The following is a 27047-nucleotide window of genomic DNA, read 5'->3' on the forward strand; positions in this document are numbered from 1 at the left end:
AGCAAAGTATTTTATATAAACTTTATTTTACCTCTCCAGAGTCTCTCCTCCTGCGATCTGGTATGACTAGAGTATTCCTATTACTGCCTGGTGCTATAGTCGAGCCGATACTCATTCTGGGTCCAACTAACATGTAGCGTTTGTCTCCAGATCTGTACTGGATGCTGTGACACAGAGTCCCGTCATAATTTGTGTCCTGTAAATACTTGGACGAATAGTCTGTAGATTTGGAGCACTGCATTACAATCAACACGATGATGCTGATGACGAAAAGCACCGAAACCGAGCCCAAAGTGATGATCAAATAAAATGTCACGTTGTTTTCCTCCTCGTCTTTCTCTGCGTTTTTAACATCAGAAGCTGCAAAAGCCTCTTTGGGCTCCACAACTTTGACAATCACAGTCGCTGTTGCTGAGAGGGAAACGTTCCCATTGTCTTTGACCAGTATGACCAGTTTATGCTGGGCCTCGTCTGTTTCTGTGAATGAGCGAAGGGTCCTTATCTGTCCTGTATAGCGGTCCAAAGCAAAGAGACTGTGCTCACTAACTTCCTGCAGTGAGAATAATAACCAGCCGTTGTATCCTATATCTGCGTCATAGGCTCTGACTTTAGTCACCAAATGACCTGCGTTCACATTACGGGGAATCTCTTCCACACCCTCAGCAGAACCGTTAGCGCTGACTGGATATAAGATCACTGGAACGTTGTCATTCTGATCCAGAATAAACACGTTCACTGTCACGTTACTGCTCAGAGATGGACTTCCAGAGTCTGTTGCAATAACATGAAACTGGAACATTTTTATAGTTTCAAAGTCAAACCCCTTCAGGCCGTAAATCTCCCCGTTCTCTGAATTAATATTGATGAAAGATGTATATTTGTTTTCATCTCCAGAGTCTCTCCAAATGCTATACTTTACAACAGCATTGTCATCCAGATCGCGATCAGAAGCAGACACAGAGAACAACGATTTCCCTGCGATGTTGTTTTCAAACACATAAAAAGCATAAGGTGAAAGAGAGAACTGTGGACTATTGTCGTTTACATCTGACACCTGCACAGTTATAGTCTTAACTGAAGACAGCGGTGGCTGCCCAGCATCTTTGGCTAGTAACGTGATGTCATAGCGAGGTACAGTTTCTCTGTCAAGAGATGAAGCAGTGACAAGAGCATAAATATTATCTTGAGATGATGCCATCAACCTGAAAGGAGTGTCTTCAGTTATGTAGCACAGCACTTTCCCATTTACACCAGAATCTGAATCACTGACACTGATTAAAGCTACAGTGGTTCCAGTTTTGCAGTCTTCAGGCACTGCACTTGAGAATGACGTCACTTCTATCTCAGGCACGTTGTCATTTACATCTATGATTTTTATGGTTATACTCTTATCTGACGTCAGAGGAACTGATCCTTTGTCTGATGCTTGGATATCTATTTCAAAGCTGTTTGTCTCCTCAAAATCTATTGGCCCAATCACTGTCATTTCTCCTGTGATGGAGTTTAAATCAAATAGTTTTGTCAGTCTATTGTCTATATCCTTTCCAAACGAATAAAATACTTCTCCATTTGGTCCATCATCCATGTCAGTAGCATTAACCTGTATAACAGTAGTCCCTATTGGGACATTCTCCTTCAGAGTTACACTGTAAACCTCCTGTGTGAAAACTGGCATGTTGTCATTAATATCTAAAACATCAACTATGATCTCCATTGTTCCAGATTTGGGTGGTCGTCCTCCGTCGAGCGCAGTGAGGACTAACTTGTGTTTACGGCTGGTTTCTCGATCTAAAGGCTTTTGTAGGATTAAAAACGGCATTTTTCGATCTTCCCCGCGATCTTTAACTTCAATACGGAAGTGATCATTATGGCTGAGTTTATATTGCTGAACGGAGTTCACACCGCCATCCGGATCCCGCGCCGCCTGTAACTGATACCGAGCTCCAGGTAGGGCAGATTCGGATATTTCCAGCAGCTTTTCTTTCTCAGGGAATGTCGGAGCATGATCATTGACATCCACGATTTCAATCGACACATAATGAATCTCTAGCGGGTTTTCTAGCGCAATCTTCAGATTGATATTACATGAGCTGATTCTCTCACACAACACCTCGCGATCTATTTTCCCATTTACACTTAAAATCCCGTCGTTCTGGTTTACCGTGAACAGCGAGTCGCCGGAGGTCGAAACGATCCGAAATCCTCTCTCCTTTAACGTCCGTGGGTCGAGTCCTAAATCCTTCGCAAGATTTCCGACGACAGCTCCATCTTTTTGCTCCTCAGAGACAGAATATCGTATCTGTGCGCAGATTTCTCTCCAGAACAGCATTCCCAGTGCCAAACATGTAAGCGCGAGGCGCCATGACGAACGCGCCCTTTGTTGCATTCTGCAGGAAATTCGCGTTTAAACTGATCCCAGTCGCGGTAAATATGAGCCCATAACAAACATAAGCGTTGAGCATAAAATTCCTGTTTTGTGTTGTAAAATCCTTACAGTATGCTGAAGCAGATACAGCTCTGGGCGGATGTGAAGGCGACATCCACGGCGATCATAACGAACTGACTGAGCGAATGAAACTGCCAACACGCGATGCCACAGCAGCTCCGACTTTTTGGTGTGTGCTGACACCATGCGAATTTATTTTTCACTGCAAACGAACGAAAATGAACAAGAATAAACAGATGAACGCCTTACTCAGACAAAACGGGTAACTTTTACAATATTAAAAAGGAATAACAATGACTTTCCATGTTTTCATATGCAACACGTTTGACGTACAGAAATAAGTGTATTCTGGCGACTACCACTGTTTGTAAAGTAGATTCAAATAAAATAAACTAGCCTACAGCAGTAGCTGTTTCTGTTTTATTTAATAATTATATTTAATAATATTTTTATCAAACGTGCAAATATGTATTCACATTCTAGAAAGTATGTACCAATAAATGTTTAGTCTAAACCAATTATTCGGAGTAGGATGACAACTGTATGCTATTCTTTTCATCCACTGAATGCTGTAAAATATTGTGCAGTTTATTCTTATAAAACTTGTTATGCTGAAATTCCTCTTTGTGTTACAGTCTGTGGATCCTTATTTCATGCCTTTTGGATGATCAAATCGGCAGTGAACCACCCCATTGCTAACATTCTGGAGCTCTGACATATTACTACTTGACAATCGAGGTAACGTTGATTTAATATTCACACATTCTGAATGTGTCCTTAATAATATATTCTCAGAAAAGTATTCTTTGCTAAAACTAAACAGTGAAATCATATTTTCAGCCGATGACTATCAAAGTACAACACCGTTTGTAGTCAGTTAAATAGTGCTAATATTGTTTTAAAGTCAAACTTGTATGTGATTTTAGGCAGAGTATTCAAAGTAAACAGTATAGAGAGCTCAGGGTTCTCTCCCGGGACAGCATGCCAAACCTGCTGTAAATGCAAAGCATATCTAAGTGGGAACTCTTGAATTTATTTTTTTTCTTGTCTATGGGGATTAGCAATATTAATCCTGTGATTCTTGTACAATCAAATCTCACATAGAACTTAAATCGCATCATACTGAACAAATGCAAGACATGAGCGATTTATAATTGCAGCAAACTGTTTGAAAGCATTAAAAGTGTCCAAAACCAAGTCCAAAATCTTTTCACACATTGACTCAGAGAATGTTTAGCTGGATGTCGCTGATGAGAAGATGATGGATGTTTACTGTATGAACACCGAAATGGCCTTAAACACCCAGCCGGCATAAGACGTCAACTAGGCGTCAGATTGACGTTATACCCCAACATCGAGGGGACGTTGCATTTTGTTTGGAAATGAAAATGGGGTTGACGTCAGAACTCAATGTCAGGCCGACGTCAATGTGCAACCTAAAATCAACCAAATATCATCTAAACATCAATGTCTAATAATGATACAGCTTGATGTTGTGTGGACGTTTCCACTATGACGTCTATCAGACATTGGTTGCCATACCATGACGAATAAACGTCAGTATTTGACATTGCTTTAAGATATTGGCTTGATGTTGGATTTTGGTCACTTTCTAACAACCTAAAATCAACCAAATATCAACATCATTTGACGTTATTACTGAACATCAAAATAACGTTGTCGTTTGACTCTGGCTGGACTTGAATTTTGGTCACCTGACATCACAACCTAAATCTAACCTTATATTAACGTCTGATGACGTTGTGTGTCTGCTGGGCAGTAACTAAACGCCCTACAGAATATTTCGTTTACACACAACCACAGATGACATGTAAATGCATCAGCTTTTTACCGCGTAATACTCACCACTCACTACTCTTGAGTACTTTTAAAGGGGCTACTATTTACTAATATTTTCAATAATATTTTCAACAGATACTTTTACTCGCACTACATTTTTAGGCAAGCAATGGCACTTTAACATAACTGATTTTTCAGTACTCTTTCCACCAATGGTTGCTGTCGTCCTACAAGCTTGTGATTTGAAGAGAAAAGCTTACACTCAATACATCAAAATACCTGCATATTACTGAACACAATGCATGTGTATTAATTGATATGGATGGTTTCCCAGTGATGGGTTGCAGCTGGAAGGGCATCCGCTGCGAAAAACATTTGCTGGATAAGTTGGCGGTTCATGCCGCTGTGGTGACCCTAGATTAATAAAGGGACTAAGCCGAAAAGAAAATACTGAACACAGGCATATAGACAATTGTGAAGACACTTAGCTGAAGTTTTATTTTCAATAAGCTGCGTCTATTTTCTATCGATATTCTAAACATATGTATGTAGTTATTCATGTTCAGTGTTGATTATCATGTATTAATGTTTTCAGATAACAACTGCTGTTTGAGCACTGCTTTTTTCAGTACAAGCTCACTTTATTCATTCATTTTAATTTTGGCTTAGACCCTTTTATTAATCGGGGTCACCACAGCAGAATAAACCTCCAACTTATCCAGCATATGTTTTATGCAGCGTATGCCCTTCCAGCTGCAACCCATTATTAGGAAACACCCATACACACTCTTTCACACACACACACACTACGGACAATTCCGCTTATTCAATTAATCTATAGCTGATGTTTTTATACTTGTGGGGGAAACCGGAGCACCCGGAGGAAACCCATGCAAAGACAGAGAGGATATGCAAACTCCACACAGAAATGCCAACTGACCCAGCCAAGGCTCGAACCAGCAACCTACTTGCTCTAAGGTGACAGCACTACCCACTGCGCCACCCCAAGCTCACTTCAAAAACAAATAAACAAGACAGACTGGGTGTAAGACAGTCAGGTCCTGTATGAAAAAGTTTGATGCTGCTCCTTTAGCAAAATCTGTATCTATAAACAGAAATATGCATCTAACATTACATTTCTTACCTCTCCAGAGTCTCTCCTCCTGCGATCTGGTATGACTAGAGTATTCCTATTACTGCCTGGTGCTATAGTAGAGCCGATACTCATTCTGGGTCCGACTAACATGTAGCGTTTGTCTCCAGATCTGTACTGGATGCTGTGACACAGAGTCCCGTCATAATTTGTGTCCTGTAAATACTTGGACGAATAGTCTGTAGATTTGGAGCACTGCATTACAATCAACACGATGATGCTGATGACGAAAAGCACCGAAACCGAGCCCAAAGTGATGATCAAATAAAATGTCACGTTGTTTTCCTCCTCGTCTTTCTCTGCGTTTTTAACATCAGAAGCTGCAAAAGCCTCTTTGGGCTCCACAACTTTGACAATCACAGTCGCTGTTGCTGAGAGGGAAACGTTCCCATTGTCTTTGACCAGTATGACCAGTTTATGCTGGGCCTCGTCTGTTTCTGTGAATGAGCGAAGGGTCCTTATCTGTCCTGTATAGCGGTCCAAAGCAAAGAGACTGTGCTCACTAACTTCCTGCAGTGAGAATAATAACCAGCCGTTGTATCCTATATCTGCGTCATAGGCTCTGACTTTAGTCACCAAATGACCTGCGTTCACATTACGGGGAATCTCTTCCACACCCTCAGCAGAACCGTTAGCGCTGACTGGAGATAAGATCACTGGAACGTTGTCGTTCTGATCCAGAATAAACACGTTCACTGTCACGTTACTGCTCAGAGATGGACTTCCAGTGTCTGTGGCGAGCACGTGGAACTGGAACATTTTTATAGTTTCAAAGTCAAACCCCTTCAGGCCGTAAATCTCCCCGTTCTCTGAATTAATATTAATGAAAGATGTATATTTGTTTTCATCTCCAGAGTCTCTCCAAATGCTATACTTTACAACAGCATTGTCATCCAGATCGCGATCAGAAGCAGACACAGAGAACAACAATTTCCCTGCGATGTTGTTTTCAAACACATAAAAAGCATAGGGTGAAAGAGAGAACTGTGGACTATTGTCGTTTACATCTGACACCTGCACAGTTATAGTCTTAACTGAAGACAGCGGTGGCTGCCCAGCATCTTTGGCTAGTAACGTGATGTCATAGCGAGGTACAGATTCTCTGTCAAGAGATGAAGCAGTGACAAGAGCGTAAATATTATCTTGAGATGATGCCATCAACCTGAAAGGAGTGTCTTCAGTTATGTAGCACAGCACTTTCCCATTTACACCAGAATCTGAATCACAGACACTGATTAAAGCTACAGTGGTTCCAGTTTTGCAGTCTTCAGGCACTGCACTTGAGAACGACGTCACTTCTATCTCAGGCACGTTGTCATTTACATCTATGATTTTTATGGTTATACTCTTATCTGACGTCAGAGGAACTGATCCTTTGTCTGATGCTTGGATATCTATTTCAAAGCTATTCATCTCTTCAAAGTCTATTTGACCAATCACTGTCATTTCTCCTGTGATGGAGTTTAAATCAAATAGTTTTGTCAGTCTACTGTCTATATCCTTTCCAAACGAATAAAATACTTCTCCATTTGGTCCATCATCCATGTCAGTAGCATTAACCTGTATAACAGTAGTACCAACTGGGACATTCTCCTTCAGAGTTACACTGTAAACCTCCTGTGTGAAAACTGGCATGTTGTCATTCACATCTAAAACATCAACTATGATCTCCATTGTTCCAGATTTGGGTGGTCGTCCTCCGTCGAGCGCAGTGAGGACTAACTTGTGTTTACGGCTGGTTTCTCTATCTAAAGGCTTTTGTAGGATTAAAAACGGCATTTTTCGGTCTTCCCCGCGATCTTTAACTTCAATACGGAAGTGATCATTATGGCTGAGTTTATATTGCTGAACGGAGTTCACACCGCCATCCGGATCCCGCGCCGCCTGTAACTGATACCGAGCTCCAGGTAGGGCAGATTCCCAAATTTCTAGCAGCTTTTGTTTCTCTGGGAATGTCGGAGCATGATCATTGACATCCATGATTTCAATCGACACATAATGAATCTCTAGCGGGTTTTCTAGCGCAATCTTCAGATTGATATTACATGAGCTGATTCTCTCACACACCACCTCGCGATCTATTTTCCCATTTACACTTAAAATCCCGTCGTTCTGGTTTACCGTGAACAGCGAGTCGCCGGAGGTCGAAACGATCCGAAATCCTCTCTCCTTTAACGTCCGTGGGTCGAGTCCTAAATCCTTCGCAAGATTTCCGACGACAGCTCCTTCTCTTTGCTCCTCAGATACAGAATATCGTATCTGTGCGCAGATTTCTCTCCAGAACAGCATTGCCAGTGCCATACATGTAAGCGCGAGGCGCCATGACGAACGCGCCCTTTGTTGCATTCTGCAGGACATTCGCGTTTAAACTGATCCCAGTCGCGGTAAATGTGAGCCCATAACAAACATAAGCGTTGAGCATAAAATTCCTGTTTGTATTGTAAAATCCTTACAGTATGCTGAAGCAGATACAGCTCTGGGCGGATGTGAAGGCGACATCCACGGCGATCATAACGAACTGACTGAGCGAATGAAACTGCCAACACGCGATGCCACAGCAGCTCCGACTTTTTGGTGTGTGCTGACACCATGCGAATTTATTTTTCACTGCAAACGAATAAATATTGAAAACCACTATAGTTAGCAGACGTCGGAAGAAACGAAAGCCTTTTAAAGGGAAAACATATTGGAATAACACAAGCATTTAGTCTATATAAATACAAATAGCGTACGTAATTAATGTTCTAGTTACTGCCACTGCTTGTATATCACTGCATTAAATATAGTCTATTTTAAAATATCCCGTACATGTCTATATTTGTATATATAGACATGTAAAAACAAATATTTGCTGGTTAGCTTGAGATGTTTTGGCTATGCCAATGGCATTAGAAAGTAGTTCATAACAGCTAAACCTAGATTAATCAGGTGTTACCTAATAATTGCATATCAATCACACATGCATACAGATCATACACTAATCTTCTATGGAACTGACTTATTTACCTGGATACACCAAAAATTGTTTGAGCAAATTCTACTGTCACTTTCTCTTCTTACCACTGATTAAACCTCTAAAATACTTTAAATATGTTAAAGCCAAGTCTTTTATTAGTATGTGTGCTGCCTGCACAAATAAACACAAATACAACAAATATTACAACATTTTTAAAGAGTCAAAATTGACCCAAATGAATAAATGGAGAGATAAGATGACCACTAAAAATATGTGAACTATTACTCAATAGTAAATAGTTAAATCTGCTTTACTCCTTCGTTCTGTGTACAATAGTGCTACTATTTTCTGTAGAAACTGTGTAGAGCTTATAGAAATGTGGAGCAACAACATGCAAATAGCAAACAAATGGATACGATTGACACATTTGCATGGTTTGCTAGATTTATCCAAATTTATACTAGAAATACACTGTCAAAGTTAACATAAAAAGTGATTCAATTAGTCCTACTCCCTACATTGAGGATAACATCACAATTGTAGCAAATACATACGCAAATTATTGTTCCCCATAAGCAAAACAGAACTTCACCAAAAAAATTAAAAAATTAAAAAAATGGACAGATTTTACATGCCTAAATGTGATGCAACTATTTGACCACATACAGTCTATTGATTAATGACAATAGATAAATGTGTATAAAAGGAACTCAGACCCTGAAGTTTCTTACCTCTTCAGAGTCCCTCCTCCTGCGATCTGGTATGACTAGAGTATTCCTATTACTGCCTGGTGCTATAGTAGAGCCGATACTCATTCTGGGCCCAACTAACATGTAGCGTTTGTCTCCAGATCTGTACTGGATGCTGTGACACAGAGTCCCGTCATAATTTGTGTCCTGTAAATACTTGGACGAATAGTCTGTAGATTTGGAGCACTGCATTACAATCAACACGATGATGCTGATGACGAAAAGCACCGAAACCGAGCCCAAAGTGATGATCAAATAAAATGTCACGTTGTTTTCCTCCTCGTCTTTCTCTGCGTTTTTTACATCAGAAGCTGCAAAAGCCTCTTTGGGCTCCACAACTTTGACAATCACAGTCGCTGTTGCTGAGAGGGAAACGTTCCCATTGTCTTTGACCAGTATGACCAGTTTATGCTGGGCCTCGTCTGTTTCTGTGAATGAGCGAAGGGTCCTTATCTGTCCTGTATAGCGGTCCAAAGCAAAGAGATTGTGCTCACTAACTTCCTGCAGTGAGAATAATAACCAGCCGTTGTATCCTATATCTGCGTCATAGGCTCTGACTTTAGTCACCAAATGACCTGCGTTCACATTACGGGGAATCTCTTCCACACCCTCAGCAGAACCGTTAGCGCTGACTGGATATAAGATCACTGGAAAGTTGTCGTTCTGGTCCAGAATAAACACGTACACTGTCACGTTACTGCTCAGAGATGGACTTCCAGAGTCTGTGGCGAGTATGTGGAACTGAAACGTTTTGGAAGTTTCAAAGTCGAAACTCTTGAGCGCATAAATCTCCCCATTTTCAGAGTTAATATTAATGAAAGATGTAAATTTGTTTTCTGCACCACCATCTCTCCATATCTGATAGCTGACAGCACTGTTTGCACCAGTGTCTTTGTCAGAGGCGGACACAGAGAATAAAGATTTGCCTGGAGCATTATTCTCCATCACATAAAATGCATAAGGAGAGGAAGAGAACTCTGGACTGTTGTCATTTACATCTGATATCTGAACAGTTACAGATTTAACAGAAGACAGTGGTGGTTGGCCAGCGTCTTTGGCTTCTAATGTAATGTCATAGTGAGCAATGGTCTCTCTGTCTAGAGCAGATGTTGTCACTAATGAATATGTATTTTCTTGAGATGATGGCATTAGCTGGAAAGGTATGTTCTCAGTTAATGAACAGGTGACTCTGCCATTTATCCCAGAATCTAAGTCAGACACACTTATTAAAGCCACTGTTGTTCCAGGTTTAGAGTCTTCTGGAATGGTGCTCGACAATGACGTCACTTCTATCTGAGGTTCATTGTCATTCACATCAGCGATTTTTATAGTAATAATTTTATCTGTTTTTAGTGGAACAGTTCCTTTATCTGAAGCTTGAATGTCAATCTGATATTTATCTTTGACCTCATAATCCAATAGACCTGTCACGATAACGTCTCCTGTGACTGGATTTACATCAAATAGTTTCCGCAACTTGTAATTAACATTATGCCCCAATGAGTAAACTACTTCTCCGTTCTGTCCTTCGTCCGGATCCGTTGCGTTCACCCTGAGAATGGTTGTGCCTACAGGAGTGTTTTCATTCAGTATTACACTGTAAGTATCTTTAGTGAAAACAGGTGCATTATCATTAATATCTAGCACATCTATAATTATAGCCATCGCTCCAGACTTTGGTGGTCTGCCTCCATCTAAAGCAGTTAACTGCAGCTTTATACTTTTTGTAACCTCTCGGTCAAGCGGCTTTTGCAAAATAAGCGCCGGAACTTTGCCATCTTCGTCGCGATCTATAATTTCAATACGAAAGTATTCAGTGTGGCTCAGTTTATAAGTCTGAACTGAATTGCTGCCACTGTCTGGATCGCGCGCAGCCTGAAGCTGGAAACGCGCACCGGGAAGCACCGTTTCGCTTATTTCTAAACGCGTTTCCTGCTCTGGAAACATCGGTGCGTGATCATTCACGTCTATTACATCAACAGTCACATAATGGATCTCGAGAGGATTTTCTAAAGCAAGTTTCAGATTGATTAAACACGGGGTGCGTCTTTCGCACACAGTCTCTCTATCTAATTTACCTTTCACATACAAGACACCGTCGTTCTGGTTTACACTAAACATGGACTCGCCTGAGGTGGAGACAATGCGAAATCCTCGCTCCTTTAAGGTTCTGTGATCAATACCCAAATCCTTGGCAACATTTCCCACAGCAGTTCCGTCCTTTTGCTCTTCAGAAATAGAGTAGCGTATCTGTGCCAAAACGGTTTTGCCATAAACAAATAACACAACAAAGAAGAGTATTTTCACACGCCGCTCCCGCCGCTGATCGGGTCTCCTTTGTCCCATTTTTGCAGCGTATAATATCCACAGCAATGCCACAACAAATGTCCAAATATTAGTCCAATGGTCACATACCAGAAATTCCACAAATCTTGAAATATATGACTACGAAATTGATAAACAAAATGAGCGAGCAAACCGCGTAGCCGAAAACAGACTGATCGTGTACAAATGTAAGCCACGAAAAAAAAAGCAGGGAGGATCTGTGACGTTTTAAATCGTATTCTGGGTTTACACTGACACCTCGCGCTTTTTATATGCATTGCTGTTCATTAAAGCCTACCACATTTTAAAAACTATTTAAACTAAACCTTTTTCTAGTTTCTTTAATGGCTTGTTATGTACCCAAAATAAATATATAGCAATAGCGTTTTATGCAGTGTAGAAGCGGCATCACAAAATCAGCACCAAGGACAGCGATTCGGCTGCTCTTGCTGTATTTGTATATACACATATAAGTCTAAGGCACAATCCAATAAAAAAAAACAAAAAACATATTGAGTTCAGAGGGAGATTTAGCTATATTGAAGCCCACTGTTGTAATATTGATTAATCACAATGTCACCGGAGTAATTCTAACAGTCGTTGAGCTCAGTATAAGTAAGAAACAATAAACATAACAATTATGACCATGAAAAAAAATATAGCAAAATGCTAATCTTGTTCTTACCTCTCCAGAGTCTCTCCTCCTGCGATCTGGTATGACTAGAGTATTCCTATTACTGCCTGGTGCTATAGTCGAGCCGATACTCATTCTGGGTCCAACTAACATGTAGCGTTTGTCTCCAGATCTGTACTGGATGCTGTGACACAGAGTCCCGTCATAATTTGTGTCCTGTAAATACTTGGACGAATAGTCTGTAGATTTGGAGCACTGCATTACAATCAACACGATGATGCTGATGACGAAAAGCACCGAAACCGAGCCCAAAGTGATGATCAAATAAAATGTCACGTTGTTTTCCTCCTCGTCTTTCTCTGCGTTTTTAACATCAGAAGCTGCAAAAGCCTCTTTGGGCTCCACAACTTTGACAATCACAGTCGCTGTTGCTGAGAGGGAAACGTTCCCATTGTCTTTGACCAGTATGACCAGTTTATGCTGGGCCTCGTCTGTTTCTGTAAATGAGCGAAGGGTCCTTATCTGTCCTGTATAGCGGTCCAAAGCAAAGAGACTGTGCTCACTAACTTCCTGCAGTGAGAATAATAACCAGCCGTTGTATCCTATATCTGCGTCATAGGCTCTGACTTTAGTCACCAAATGACCTGCGTTCACATTACGGGGAATCTCTTCCACACCCTCAGCAGAACCGTTAGCGCTGACTGGATATAAGATCACTGGAACGTTGTCGTTCTGGTCCAGAATAAACACGTTCACTGTCACGTTACTGCTCAGAGATGGACTTCCAGAGTCTGTGGCGAGTATGTGGAACTGAAACGTTTTGGAAGTTTCAAAGTCGAAACTCTTCAGCGCATAAATCTCCCCATTTTCAGAGTTAATATTAATGAAAGATGTAAATTTGTTTTCTGCACCACCATCTCTCCATATCTGATAGCTGACAGCACTGTTTTCACCAGTGTCTTTGTCAGAGGCGGACACAGAGAATAAAGATTTGCCTGGAGCATTATTCTCCATCACATAAAATGCATAAGGAGAGGAAGAGAACTCTGGACTATTGTCATTTACATCTGATATCTGAACAGTTACAGATTTAACAGAAGACAGTGGTGGTTGACCAGCGTCTTTGGCTTCTAATGTAATGTCATAGTGAGCAATGGTCTCTCTGTCTAGAGCAGATGTTGTCACTAATGAATATGTATTTTCTTGAGATGATGGCATTAGCTGGAAAGGTATGTTCTCAGATAATGAACAGGTGACTCTGCCATTTATCCCAGAATCTAAGTCAGACACACTTATTAAAGCCACTGTTGTTCCAGGTTTAGAGTCTTCTGGAATGGTGCTCGACAATGACGTCACTTCTATCTGAGGTTCATTGTCATTTACATCAGCGATTTTTATTGTAACACTTTTATCTGTTGTTAGAGGAGCAATCCCTTTGTCAGATGCCTGAATATCAATCTCGTATATATCTTTTACTTCAAAATCTAACAGACCTGTCACAACAATTTCTCCTGTGACTGGATTAACGTTAAAAAGTTTACGCAATTTGTCATTGACGTCATGCCCTAATGAATAAACAACTACTCCGTTTTGTCCTTCATCCAAATCAGTTGCATTCACCCTAAGAATGGTTGTGCCAACTGGAGTGTTTTCATTGAGTGTGACACTGTACACTTCTTTAATAAATACAGGTGCATTATCATTAATATCTAGCACATCTATAATTATAGTCATCTTTCCAGACTTTGGTGGTCTGCCTCCATCTAAAGCAGTTAACTGCAGCTTTATACTTTTTGTAACCTCTCGGTCAAGAGGCTTTTGTAAAATCAAAACGGGAACTTTGCCGTCTTCATACCGATCTTTAATTTCAATACGAAAGTATTCAGTGTGGCTCAGTTTATAAGTCTGAACTGAATTGCTGCCACTGTCTGGATCGCGCGCAGCCTGAAGCTGGAAACGCGCACCGGGAAGCACCGTTTCGCTTATTTCCAAACGCTTTTCCTGCTCTGGAAACATCGGTGCGTGGTCATTCACGTCTATTACATCAACAGTCACATAATGGATCTCGAGAGGATTTTCTAAAGCAATTTTTAGGTTGATTAAACACGGGGTGCTTCGTTCACAAACATTCTCCCTGTCTAATTTACCTTTCACATACAAGACACCGTCGTTCTGGTTTACACTAAACATGGACTCGCCTGAGGTGGAGACAATGCGAAATCCTCGCTCCTTTAAGGTTTTGGGATCAATACCCAAATCCTTAGCAACATTTCCCACAGCAGTTCCGTCCTTTTGCTCTTCAGAAATAGAGTAGCGTATCTGTGCCAAAACGGTTTTGCCATAAACAAATAACACAACAAAGAAGAGTATTTTCACACGCCGCTCCCGCCGCTGATCGGGTATCCTTTGTCCCATTTTTGCAGCGTAAAATATCCACAGCAATGCCACAACAAATGTCCAAATAATATTCCAGTGGTCACATACCAGAAACCAGAAATTCAAAATTCCTCAAATATTGAAGGATATTACAAAGAATAACGATTGACAAAAGCAGCGAGCAAACCGCGTAACTGACGACAGGCTGATCATGTATAATCTAACCAAGAGAGAGAGAGAGAGAGAGAGAGAGAGAAAGCAGGGAGGTTCTCTGTTATTTTAAATCGTACACTAGGGTTACAGTGACACCTCGCGCTCTTCAGTTGCATTGCTGTTCATTAAACCGCACGAATTCATACTGAAAAAAACTAAACCTTTAAAAAAATATTCATCTATAATCTTATTCAAAACTTACACACACAAATAAAAAAATAAACCGAGACAGCGTTATATGCAGCGTAAAGCAGCATCACGAAATCAGCACTAAGGACAGCGACACATTCGCTGTATTTGGATACATAGCTTGTTTACAGTCATCCGATTTATATATATATATATATATATATATATATATATATATATATATATATATATATATATATATATATATATATATATATATATATATATATAGAAAGAAAGAAATAAGTAAAGAAAGAATTTACAGGCAAGTGTAACTACACATTCACTCAGCTCAGCTGCAATACTGCAATAGTTATTGTCAACATGTTACGAGATTAAATGAATGCGCTCAGCAGATAAGAAATAATAAAAGTATAAAAATATTGACCATGAATACAACTTATAGCAAATATCTATTTTGTTTCTTACCTCTCCAGAGTCTCTCCTCCTGCGATCAGGTATGACTAGAGTATTCCTATTACTGCCTGGTGCTATAGTAGAGCCGATACTCATTCTGGGTCCAACTAACATGTAGCGTTTGTCTCCAGATCTGTACTGGATGCTGTGACACAGAGTCCCGTCATAATTTGTCTCCTGTAAATACTTGGACGAATAGTCTGTAGATTTGGAGCACTGCATTACAATCAACACGATGATGCTGATGACGAAAAGCACCGAAACCGAGCCCAAAGTGATGATCAAATAAAATGTCACGTTGTTTTCCTCCTCGTCTTTCTCTGCGTTTTTAACATCAGAAGCTGCAAAAGCCTCTTTGGGCTCCACAACTTTGACAATCACAGTCGCTGTTGCTGAGAGGGAAACGTTCCCATTGTCTTTGACCAGTATGACCAGTTTATGCTGGGCCTCGTCTGTTTCTGTAAATGAGCGAAGGGTCCTTATCTGTCCTGTATAGCGGTCCAAAGCAAAGAGACTGTGCTCACTAACTTCCTGCAGTGAGAATAATAACCAGCCGTTGTATCCTATATCTGCGTCATAGGCTCTGACTTTAGTCACCAAATGACCTGCGTTCACATTACGGGGAATCTCTTCCACACCCTCAGCAGAACCGTTAGCGCTGACTGGATATAAGATCACTGGAACGTTGTCGTTCTGGTCCAGAATAAACACGTTCACTGTCACGTTACTGCTCAGAGATGGACTTCCAGAGTCTGTGGCGAGTATGTGGAACTGAAACGTTTTGGATGTTTCAAAGTCAAAACTCTTGAGCGCATAAATCTCCCCATTTTCAGAGTTAATATTAATGAAAGATGTAAATTTGTTTTCTGCACCACCATCTCTCCATATCTGATAGCTGACAGCACTGTTTTCACCAGTGTCTTTGTCAGAGGCGGACACAGAAAATAAAGATTTGCCTGGAGCATTATTCTCCATCACATAAAATGCATAAGGAGAAATCGTGAATTCCGGACTGTTATCATTAACATCAGAAATCAGAACAGTTATAGTTTTAACAGATGATAATGATGGCTGTCCCAAATCTTTTGCGACTAATGTGATTTCATACTGAAATTTAGTTTCCCTGTCAAGTAATCCAGATGTAACTAATGAATAAATATTATCTTGTGATGAAGACATTAGTTTAAAAGGAATATCATCGGATATTGAGCAGGAGATTTTACCATTTAGTCCAGAGTCTAAATCAGTGACACTAATTAAAGCCACAGTAGTGCCAGGTCTGGAGTCCTCTGGAATATCACTTGAAAATGATGTCACCTCTATTTCAGGCGCATTATCATTTACATCGACGATTTTTATTATTACACTTTTATCTGTCGCAAGTGGAACTATTCCTTTGTCTGATGCCTGGATATCAATCTCATATTTATCCTTGACCTCAAAATCTAAAAGATTCAATAAAATAATTTCCCCAGTGATTGAATTCACTTCAAAAAGTCTACGTAAATTGTTGTTGACATTATTTCCCAATGCATAAACCACTTCTCCGTTTTTACCCTCGTCCAAATCAGTGGCATTGACCTGTACAATTGTTGTGCCTACAGGTGCGTTTTCATTCAAAGTAACTGTGTAAGAGTCCTTGGTAAAAACAGGGGAATTGTCGTTAATATCCAGGACGTCAATAAATATTTCTAATAAACCAGACTTAGGGGGTCTTCCCCCATCTAAAGCTGTAAGCTCTAATTTAATGTGTTTCATCACTTCCCTATCAAGCGTCTTGTGTAAAATAATAATTGGAATTTTACCATCTTCTTCTCGGTCTTTAATTTCAAGGCGAAAATGCTCGTTCTGGCTGAGTTTGTATGTCTGAACAGAATTAGCTCCGCTATCGGGATCGCGCGCTGCCTGTAGCGGATATCGCGCGCCCGGCATAGCAGACTCCCAGATTTCCAGCCGCTTTTCGTCCTCTGGAAATCGCGGACTGTGATCGTTCACATCCAATATCTCCACAGTAACATAGTGGATCTCTAGTGGGTTTTGTAAAGCAATTTTCAGATTAATTAAACATGGAGTGCTCCTCTCGCAGACCTCCTCTCTGTCTATCTTCCCGTTAACATACAAGACACCGTCATTCTGATTTACACTAAACATAGACTCGCCTGAGGTCGACACGATGCGAAATCCCCGATCCTTCAGTGTTCTGTGATCAATTCCCAAATCCTTCGCGATATTTCCAACAGCAGCTCCGTCCTTTTGTTCCTCTGATATAGAGTAGCGTATTTGCGCCCAAACTGCTCTGCCGAACAGCAGCGATACCGCAATGAAAGCGAGTTTAGCATTCAGCTCCATCCGACGAAAGCGTCGCCTTTGTTCCATGTTTCCCTGGTATTACACAAACCTTCCAGCGTAATTACGTGGTTATTCTATGACATATGGTCCATCGTTGCTCACATTTAAACGGAAAACAAATCAGACAATGTAAGTCGCGGGACTATACAGACAAATCAAACAGCACCGGCGGTGAATATGAGAAAGCACGGATGAACCGAGAGGGCGGAACACACAAAAGCCATGAGCAACTGCTTGACGTCATGCATCTTTCTCTAGGTTTACACTGACATCTCGCGCTCTAAAGCATCAGCTGCATTGCAACATCCAAAAATGTCAATGTTGTCAGCTTTAACTCGTTTTATCTGTCTGAAAACTGCTGAGTTATTATAAACAAAAGTGTGTAAGTATATGAATGACTAATTCAATGAATGACTGATTAAAAATATAGATTTTAATGAAAGTTTTATAGTTTTTAGCTGAAAAGATATTAATAAAAAATAGTTTGTATGGTTTTATTATTTTTGAGTCCAAATAGTTTTGTTATTTTAACCTAAAATTGGTAAAAATGTGGACAAAACCAACTTGTGCGTTACACTTTTGAATTAAATGTATAGCCTATCTTTAATCCAGTGGTTTGTTTTGTCCATATTTCATCATTTGGCTAGGTTAAAATAACCCCACAATTTTAGAGTGCATGAACTCCTAAATAACTAATCCATACTAATTACATTGGTAACACTTTATTTTGATGGTCTATTTGAGTATTAGTAGACTGTCTGCTTAATATCTGCTGATACTGCTGCTTCAACAGACATGTAACTGACTATAAGAAACCTTGCAAGTGCATGTCAACCTACGCTAACCCCAACCCCAACCTAACAGTCTACTCATAATCTAATGAGAATTAGTTGGCATGTGGATGCAATGTAACTTAAATTCAACAAACGGATCATCAAAATAAAGTGTGACCAATATATGTTAAATTAGTCATTCATTTATTTTCTAATTAAATGTGACAAATTGTTAATAAATAGATAAAACCAGTAAGTAAAAAAGAAAGAGAAAGTTGTGGATTCTGAAGAAAGATCCAGCAGCCAAGTCCACTATTAAAATCAGACAACATGCCTTTAAAACACACTCTAACTACAAATAGTATGAACATCAGCAACACTCATAAGAGTTTTTAACAAGACAAGACAGACAAGACACAAACACCTTAGCACACTATCACTTTAGGTTTACAATTACAATCCTGCAACAATACTTAAATATATTACAATTGCAAACCAATACACTCTATGGATGTGTGGTCTATTTCCAAATTAAAATAAAATAGTGCATCAGACACCCTGCAGGCAATATTATACAAAAAAAGGATCATGATTGTCATGATCATGATAATGAAGAGCACAATCCGAACAGAGCCCAAAAGAACACACATATATAGATCATGAAGTTTCAAACTGCTCTCCCTAATTCTCTCCTAAACAGAAGTGATACACACATCTCTTTTTGTGTTTCTGCAGTCAAAAGATCTTTGGTGGTGTTACGGAGCTTCTTCAATATTCTTAGCCAAAGTTTCATAAGAAAATAGTGAGTAATTCCACTAACTTTAAAGCAAAATAGTCACTATACACTCTCAGCTATAAAGGTACATTAGCTGTCACTGGGGTGGTACCTTCTCAAAAGGTACACATTTGTACCTAAAAGGTCCATATTAACACCCCTCAAGGGTACATATTAGTACCTAAAAAGTACAAAAGTCTTCCTGTTAAAATTTGTAGGTATTAATTTATACTTTTGATGTACAAATATGGACCCTTCAAGTACAAATGTGTACCTTTTAAAAAGGTACCACCACAGTGACAGCTCACACACCTTTATTTCTGAGAGTTTAGAAGTGAAACATTTCAGCACCATGGACAGCAAATATGACCCACTCAAAGCTTTGTAAATGCCAAAGAGCAATGCGTAAAGAGTGTTTTCATCAGTTAGAAAATATAATGTAACAAATATTTTAATAATAGCCTACTTGAAAAAAAAATACTATTTGACGCTAAGCGAGATAAAGTATTGTTTTATTGAGTAATCACATCTCTTACCTCTCCAGAGTCTCTCCTCCTGCGATCTGGTATGACTAGAGTATTCCTATTACTGCCTGGTGCTATAGTAGAGCCGATACTCATTCTGGGTCCAACTAACATGTAGCGTTTGTCTCCAGATCTGTACTGGATGCTGTGACACAGTGTCCCGTCATAATTTGTGTCCTGTAAATACTTGGACGAATAGTCTGTAGATTTGGAGCACTGCATTACAATCAACACGATGATGCTGATGACGAAAAGCACCGAAACCGAGCCCAAAGTGATGATCAAATAAAATGTCACGTTGTTTTCCTCCTCGTCTTTCTCTGCGTTTTTAACATCAGAAGCTGCAAAAGCCTCTTTGGGCTCCACAACTTTCACAATCACAGTCGCTGTTGCTGAGAGGGAAACGTTCCCATTGTCCTTGACCAGTATGACCAGTTTATGCTGGGCCTCGTCTGTTTCTGTGAATGAGCGAAGGGTCCTTATCTGTCCTGTATAGCGGTCCAAAGCAAAGAGACTGTGCTCACTAACTTCCTGCAGTGAGAATAATAACCAGCCGTTGTATCCTATATCTGCGTCATAGGCTCTTACTTTAGTCACCAAATGACCTGCGTTCACATTACGGGGAATCTCTTCCACACCCTCAGCAGAACCGTTAGCGCTGACTGGATATAAGATCACTGGAACGTTGTCGTTCTGGTCCAGAATAAACACGTTCACTGTCACGTTACTGCTCAGAGATGGACTTCCAGAGTCTGTGGCGAGTATGTGGAACTGAAATGTTTTGGAAGTTTCAAAGTCAAAACTCTTGAGCGCATAAATCTCCCCATTTTCAGAGTTAATATTAATGAAAGATGTAAATTTGTTTTCTGCACCACCATCTCTCCATATCTGATAGCTGACAGCACTGTTTTCACCAGTGTCTTTGTCAGAGGCGGACACAGAGAATAAAGATTTGCCTGGAGCATTATTCTCCATCACATAAAATGCATAAGGAGAGGAAGAGAACTCTGGACTATTGTCATTTACATCTGATATTATAACAGTTACTGTTTTAACAGATGATAATGATGGCTGTCCTGCATCTTTTGCAACCAATGTGATGTCATACTGAAATCTAGTTTCCCTGTCTAATGGTGATGTGGAAACTAATGAGTATGTGCTATGTTGTGAAGAAGGTATTAGTTTGAAAGGCATGTCATCGTCTAAAGAGCAGGACACTTTGCCATTGAGTCCAGAGTCTAAATCAGAGACACTAATTAAAGCCACTGTAGTGCCAGGTCTGGAGTCCTCTGGAATGGAGTTGGATAAGGATGTCACCTCAATTTCAGGTGCATTATCATTTACATCAACTATCTTTATGGTCACAGTTTTATCTGTAATCAGGGGGATTAATCCCTTGTCTGATGCTTGTATATCAATTTCATATCTGTCTTTGTCCTCATAATCTAATAGTCCTTTTACAGTTATTTCCCCAGTGATGGTGTCAATATTAAACAACTTTTGCACTTTACTACTAACACTTTTTCCAAATGAATAAACTATCTCGCCGTTCGGGCCCTCATCTGAGTCTGTCGCGTTGACCCGAATCACAGTAGTACCGATAGGCGCATTTTCACTCAGCATGACCGAGTATGCGTCTTTTGTAAACACTGGGAAATTATCATTTATATCCAAAACACTAATCGTTATGGTCATTGTGCCTGATTTGGCAGGTTTTCCGCCATCTACTGCAATCAATTGCAAATCAAAGTTTCGAATAACCTCTCGGTCTAAAGCCTTTTGTAAAATTAAAATAGGAATTTTACCATCTTCTCCTCGATCTTTGACTTCAAGTCGGAAATTATCATTATGACTGAGTTTGTAATGATGCACTGAATTACTGCCGCTATCAGAATCGCGTGCAGCCTGAAGCTGAAATCTCGCACCGGGCAGGGCAGATTCCCCTATTTCTAAATGCATCTCGCTTTCAGGAAAACTCGGAGCGTGATCGTTCACATCCAGAATCTCAACAGTCACATAATGTATTTCAAGAGGATTTTCTAATGCTATTTTCACATTTATTAAACACGGCGTGCTTCTCTCGCAGACCTCCTCTCGGTCTATCTTACCGTTCACATACAGTACTCCGTCATTCTGGTTCACAATGAACATTGACTCGCCTGAGGTTGAGACGATGCGAAATCCTCGCTCTTTAAGGGTTCTGGGATCAATACCCAAATCCTTCCCAATATTTCCCACAGCAGCTCCTTCCCTCTGTTCCTCTGAGATGGAGGATTGAATTTGCGCTCGCGCCACCGAAACAAACACAAGCAATGCGGCGATTAGAGGGAATTTCGCGTGCTCCTTCAGCCATTGCGCCAATCTCCTTTGTTCCATCATGAAGATAATACAGACAAGATTTCACAATAATTCCTCTGTTACACTCGGTCGACTCTGTCCAGCATCGCCGTTGCTCTAAGATCCAGCATTTACTGACGAAAAACAAATCGCGCAGAGAAAATACAGCCGCACGACAGCCACCGACGAGGGATCTACACAAACAATAAATGCAAAGGGCAGGACTCCCTGTATTTTACGTCCTGAGCCGTACTCTAGGGTTACACCGACATCTCGCGCCCTGAAAACTGTAATGCATCGCATTCTACCGCAGAGTGATCACCGCTAAAATATAGCAAATATAAGATTTATGCAATTCATCTTTATAGACTTAGAAGCAAGCTAAAAAGAAAATATATAGTACAAAAAATAGCAACAATAACAAAAAAAAAAACGATATCATAATAAGTTTTGCAAGTCCACAAACACCATTCATTTTATGTTTAGTCAACTTAAAGCATACACTTGCTCTGATATAATCCGGTAAATTGTTTCAACAGTGACTATCGTTAAAATATAGTAAATATATGATTCATACAATTAATCTTTATATATTTGCATATAATTTATACAGAGAACAATACACTATAAACAAAATAAAAGGAAAAATTAAAACTAACATCATAGAAATTTCTTAAATCCCCAGACATCATTTAATTATTATTATTTTTTTTTTAGATTTAGTAAGGTAATCATGCATTTGAACTAATATAGTCTAGTATATTGTTTACTTACCGAGAGCGATAAGAGAATAAAAAAAATAATTAAAAAAAATGTTAATGTCACACCCTAATTTTATATTAGTCGTCTGAATACATCAAAAATACAAAAAAAAAAACTGTCTTGATACAAACCTAGTAAACACAGTTAAGCAAACATCAGCCTCAACATAGAGCTGGACAGACATAAAAAAATAAATGCAAACCAAATAATTTAATAACATGACAATAATTTGCCAAATTAACTTTGTTTTTCTTCACAATCAGCTTTTTATTTATAGTCTCACAGTTCCTCAAGTTCACAGACGCTGTTAGTTTACACTTAGTCCAGTTTAAACAATCACCACATCTGATCTTGTCCATTTCTTTATCTAACTTCCAAAGGGAAAACAAAAATAGCAAATCAAAATGCTTCAAATGCTAGTTTTAATCAGTTCTCCAAATCACACCATAAACTTAGAGAAGCCCTAACCAATTACAGACCAGTAAAAAATAAACTATAGCTATAACATAGAACGGGACAGCCCATCCAACTACACACCTAAACCCAACCGTGATTGGCGATAAGCGAGATTGTACGAATGCTTAGCCACTAAATCAAAAAGTTACAAATTGCCGTGAGAAAGCGTTGCGCAGACACAAAATTAAGTGCAATCAGAATTATACCTTACTTAATCATCACGACCTAAAACACAAACATGCAAAACTACTTGGAGAAGTTCAAACCAGGCTGCAAAATCTCAGATGCTCTGCAGTATAAAAATAAATCACAAGTTGCTTTATTTTTGCTTTTCATCAGTTTTAGATTTGGATATTTAATTAAACTATACTTTAATAATTTATCTGATTTGTATCATAGCAACAATATAAATAATAAAAAGATGTGAAAGTGGAAAGACGGTTTGAAACAACAATTTGAGCATGTTCAGTACCATGGACAGCAACTTACATCTGTCTCAAGATTGTGAGCATAAAACAGGGATGGGCAAACTTGATCCTCGAGGGCCGATGTCCTTGCAGAGTTTTGTTCCAACACTAGTCAAAAACACCTGAACAAGCTAATCAGTGTCTTCAAGATCACCAGAAACCTATAAGCAGGTGGGTTTGATTAGAGTTGGAGCAAAACTGTGCAGGGACACCTGCCCTCCAGGACCGAGTTTGCCCATCACTGGCATAAAACTAATACACAGACTGTTCAGCCATTTGCTTACCTCTCCAGAGTCCCTCCTCCTGCGATCTGGTATGACTAGAGTATTCCTATTACTGCCTGGTGCTATAGTAGAGCCGATACTCATTCTGGGTCCAACTAACATGTAGCGTTTGTCTCCAGATCTGTACTGGATGCTGTGACACAGAGTCCCGTCATAATTTGTGTCCTGTAAATACTTGGACGAATAGTCTGTAGATTTGGAGCACTGCATTACAATCAACACGATGATGCTGATGACGAAAAGCACCGAAACCGAGCCCAAAGTGATGATCAAATAAAATGTCACGTTGTTTTCCTCCTCGTCTTTCTCTGCGTTTTTAACATCAGAAGCTGCAAAAGCCTCTTTGGGCTCCACAACTTTGACAATCACAGTCGCTGTTGCTGAGAGGGAAACGTTCCCATTGTCTTTGACCAGTATGACCAGTTTATGCTGGGCCTCGTCTGTTTCTGTGAACGAGCGAAGGGTCCTTATCTGTCCTGTATAGCGGTCCAAAGCAAAGAGACTGTGCTCACTAACTTCCTGCAGTGAGAATAATAACCAGCCGTTGTATCCTATATCTGCGTCATAGGCTCTGACTTTAGTCACCAAATGACCTGCGTTCACATTACGGGGAATCTCTTCCACACCCTCAGCAGAACCGTTAGCGCTGACTGGATATAAGATCACTGGAACGTTGTCGTTCTGGTCCAGAATAAACACGTTCACTGTCACGTTACTGCTCAGAGATGGACTTCCAGAGTCTGTGGCGAGTATGTGGAACTGAAATGTTTTGGAAGTTTCAAAGTCGAAACTCTTGAGCGCATAAATCTCCCCATTTTCAGAGTTAATATTAATAAAAGATGTAATCTTGTTTTCCTCGCTGCTCTCTCTTAATATTTGATAGCTGACTATAGCATTTTCACCAATGTCTTTGTCAGAGGCGGACACAGAAAATAAAGATTTTCCTGGGACATTATTTTCAGGGACATAAAACGAATATGGAGAGGAAGAGAACTCTGGACTGTTGTCATTTACATCTGATATTATAACAGTTACTGTTTTAACAGATGACAATGATGGCTGTCCTGCATCTTTTGCAACCAATGTTATGTCATACTGAAATCTAGTTTCCCTGTCCAATGGTGATGTGGAAACTAATGAGTATGTGCTATGTTGTGAAGAAGGTATTAGTTTGAAAGGCATGTCATCGTCTAAAGAGCAGGACACTTTGCCATTGAGTCCAGAGTCTAAATCAGAGACACTAATTAAAGCCACTGTGGTGCCAGGTCTAGAGTCCTCTGGAATGGAGTTGGATAAGGATGTCACCTCAATTTCAGGTGCATTATCATTTACATCAATAATTTTTATCATTATACTCTTATCTGTAGTATGAGGAACAGTTCCTTTGTCAGACGCTTGTACATCAATCTCATAGCTGTCTTTGTCCTCATAATCCAAATGTCCTTGTACAGTTATTTCCCCAGTTATTGTGTTAATGTCAAAGAGCTTGCGTACTTTACTATTAACGCTTTGTCCAAATGAATAAACAACCTCACCGTTTAAACCCTCATCTACATCTGTAGCGTTGACCTGAATCACAGTTGTACCAATGGGTGCATTTTCATTCAGCATGACTGAATAAACATCTTTGGTAAAGACGGGCACGTTATCATTTATATCTATCACGTTAATTGTTATCTCCATTGTCCCTGATTTTGCAGGCTTTCCTCCATCGACAGCTGTTAACTGCAAATTTATTCTTCGAGTGAGCTCTCGATCTAAAGCCTTTTGTAAAATCAAAATAGGAATTTTACCATCTTCCCCTCGATCTTTGACTTCAAGTCGGAAATTATCATTATGACTGAGTTTGTAATGATGCACAGAATTACTGCCGCTATCAGAATCGCGTGCAGCCTGAAGCTGAAATCTCGCACCGGGCAGGGCAGACTCACCTATTTCTAAATGCATTTGGAGGTTAGGAAAACTCGGAGCGTGATCGTTCACATCCAGAATCTCAACAGTCACATAATGTATTTCAAGAGGATTTTCTAATGCTATTTTCACATTTATTAAACACGGCGTGCTTCTCTCGCAGACCTCCTCTCGGTCTATCTTACCGTTCACATACAGTACTCCGTCATTCTGGTTCACAATGAACATTGACTCGCCTGAGGTTGAGACGATGCGAAATCCTCGCTCTTTAAGGGTTCTGGGATCAATTCCCAAATCCTTCCCAATATTTCCCACAGCAGCTCCTTCTCTCTGTTCCTCTGAGATGGAGTATTGAATTTGCGCTCGCGCCACCGAAACAAACACAAGCAATGCGGCGATTAGAGGGAATTTCGCGTGCTCCTTCAGCCATTGCGCCAATCTCCTTTGTTCCATCATGAAGATATTACAGACAAGATTTTACAATAATTCCTCTGTTACACTCGGTCGACTCTGTCGAGCATCGTCGTTGCCCTAAAATCCAGCATTTACAGACGAAAAACAAATCGCGCAGAGAAAATACAGCCGCACGACAGCCTCTGACGAGGGATCTACACAAACAATAAATGCAAAGGGCAGGACTCCCTGTATTTTACGTCCTGAGCCGTATTCTAGGGTTACACCGACATCTCGCGCCCTGACATCTGTAATGCATCACATTTTACTGCAGAGTAATCACCGCTAAAAAAAATAATAACAGTAAATATAAGATTCATGCAATTACCCTTAGAGAAAATACAGTACAAAATAGCAACAAGAATAACAAAACAAAAAATTATATCATAATAAGTTTTGCAAGACCACATTTGAACTGCTCCCTAAACCACAAAAGTCACAGACTAAGACACTAAATGCTAGAGTAGACACGAAACACTGAAGTAAACAACAACCTTAAAATATAACCAGTGCAGACATAAAATTAAATGCAAAGGGAATTAATTAATGTTTATTGCTTCACAATCAGCCATGATACATTTAACCAAATACTAAATAAATAAATAAATAAATAAATAAATAAACAAAAGCTCACTCAAATTTTCATTACTACTTGGAGAAGCTCAATCCAGGTTACAAAATCTGAAATACTGTGCAGC

General features: G+C 39.8%; 7 protein-coding genes across 7 annotated transcripts in view; all 7 read right to left on the reverse strand.

Annotated features, from left to right (window-relative positions):
- Positions 1–14478, reverse strand: part of pcdh2aa15 (protocadherin 2 alpha a 15) — a 147926-nt gene extending 133448 nt beyond the window's left edge. The window contains 1 exon segment of the mRNA NM_001009586.2: positions 12115–14478. Coding sequence (NP_001009586.2) covers positions 12115–14478 — 2364 coding nt within the window.
- The window catches only part of pcdh2aa1 (protocadherin 2 alpha a 1), a 202037-nt gene that overhangs the window by 133448 nt on the left and 41542 nt on the right, over positions 1–27047 (reverse strand).
- Positions 1–27047, reverse strand: part of pcdh2aa3 (protocadherin 2 alpha a 3) — a 192430-nt gene that overhangs the window by 133448 nt on the left and 31935 nt on the right.
- LOC141377657 (protocadherin alpha-3-like) lies at positions 5313–7919 on the reverse strand. The gene has a single exon (XM_073922457.1). The coding sequence runs from the start codon at positions 7755–7757 to the stop codon at positions 5352–5354; it is 2406 nt and encodes an 801-aa protein (XP_073778558.1). The 5' UTR covers positions 7758–7919; the 3' UTR covers positions 5313–5351.
- On the reverse strand, positions 15154–17800 carry LOC137487633 (protocadherin beta-15-like). The gene has a single exon (XM_068213427.2). It carries the CDS (start codon positions 17632–17634, stop codon positions 15169–15171), a length of 2466 nt encoding a protein of 821 aa, XP_068069528.2. The 5' UTR covers positions 17635–17800; the 3' UTR covers positions 15154–15168.
- LOC108192083 (protocadherin alpha-3-like) lies at positions 18070–22223 on the reverse strand. The gene has a single exon (XM_017359040.4). It carries the CDS (start codon positions 22056–22058, stop codon positions 19668–19670), a length of 2391 nt encoding a protein of 796 aa, XP_017214529.2. The 5' UTR covers positions 22059–22223; the 3' UTR covers positions 18070–19667.
- LOC137487556 (protocadherin alpha-3-like) lies at positions 22287–26514 on the reverse strand. The gene has a single exon (XM_073922452.1). The coding sequence runs from the start codon at positions 26350–26352 to the stop codon at positions 23863–23865; it is 2490 nt and encodes an 829-aa protein (XP_073778553.1). The 5' UTR covers positions 26353–26514; the 3' UTR covers positions 22287–23862.

Source organism: Danio rerio, chromosome 14 (assembly GCF_049306965.1).
Source record: "Danio rerio strain Tuebingen ecotype United States chromosome 14, GRCz12tu, whole genome shotgun sequence".
Lineage (NCBI taxonomy): Eukaryota > Metazoa > Chordata > Actinopteri > Cypriniformes > Danionidae > Danio > Danio rerio.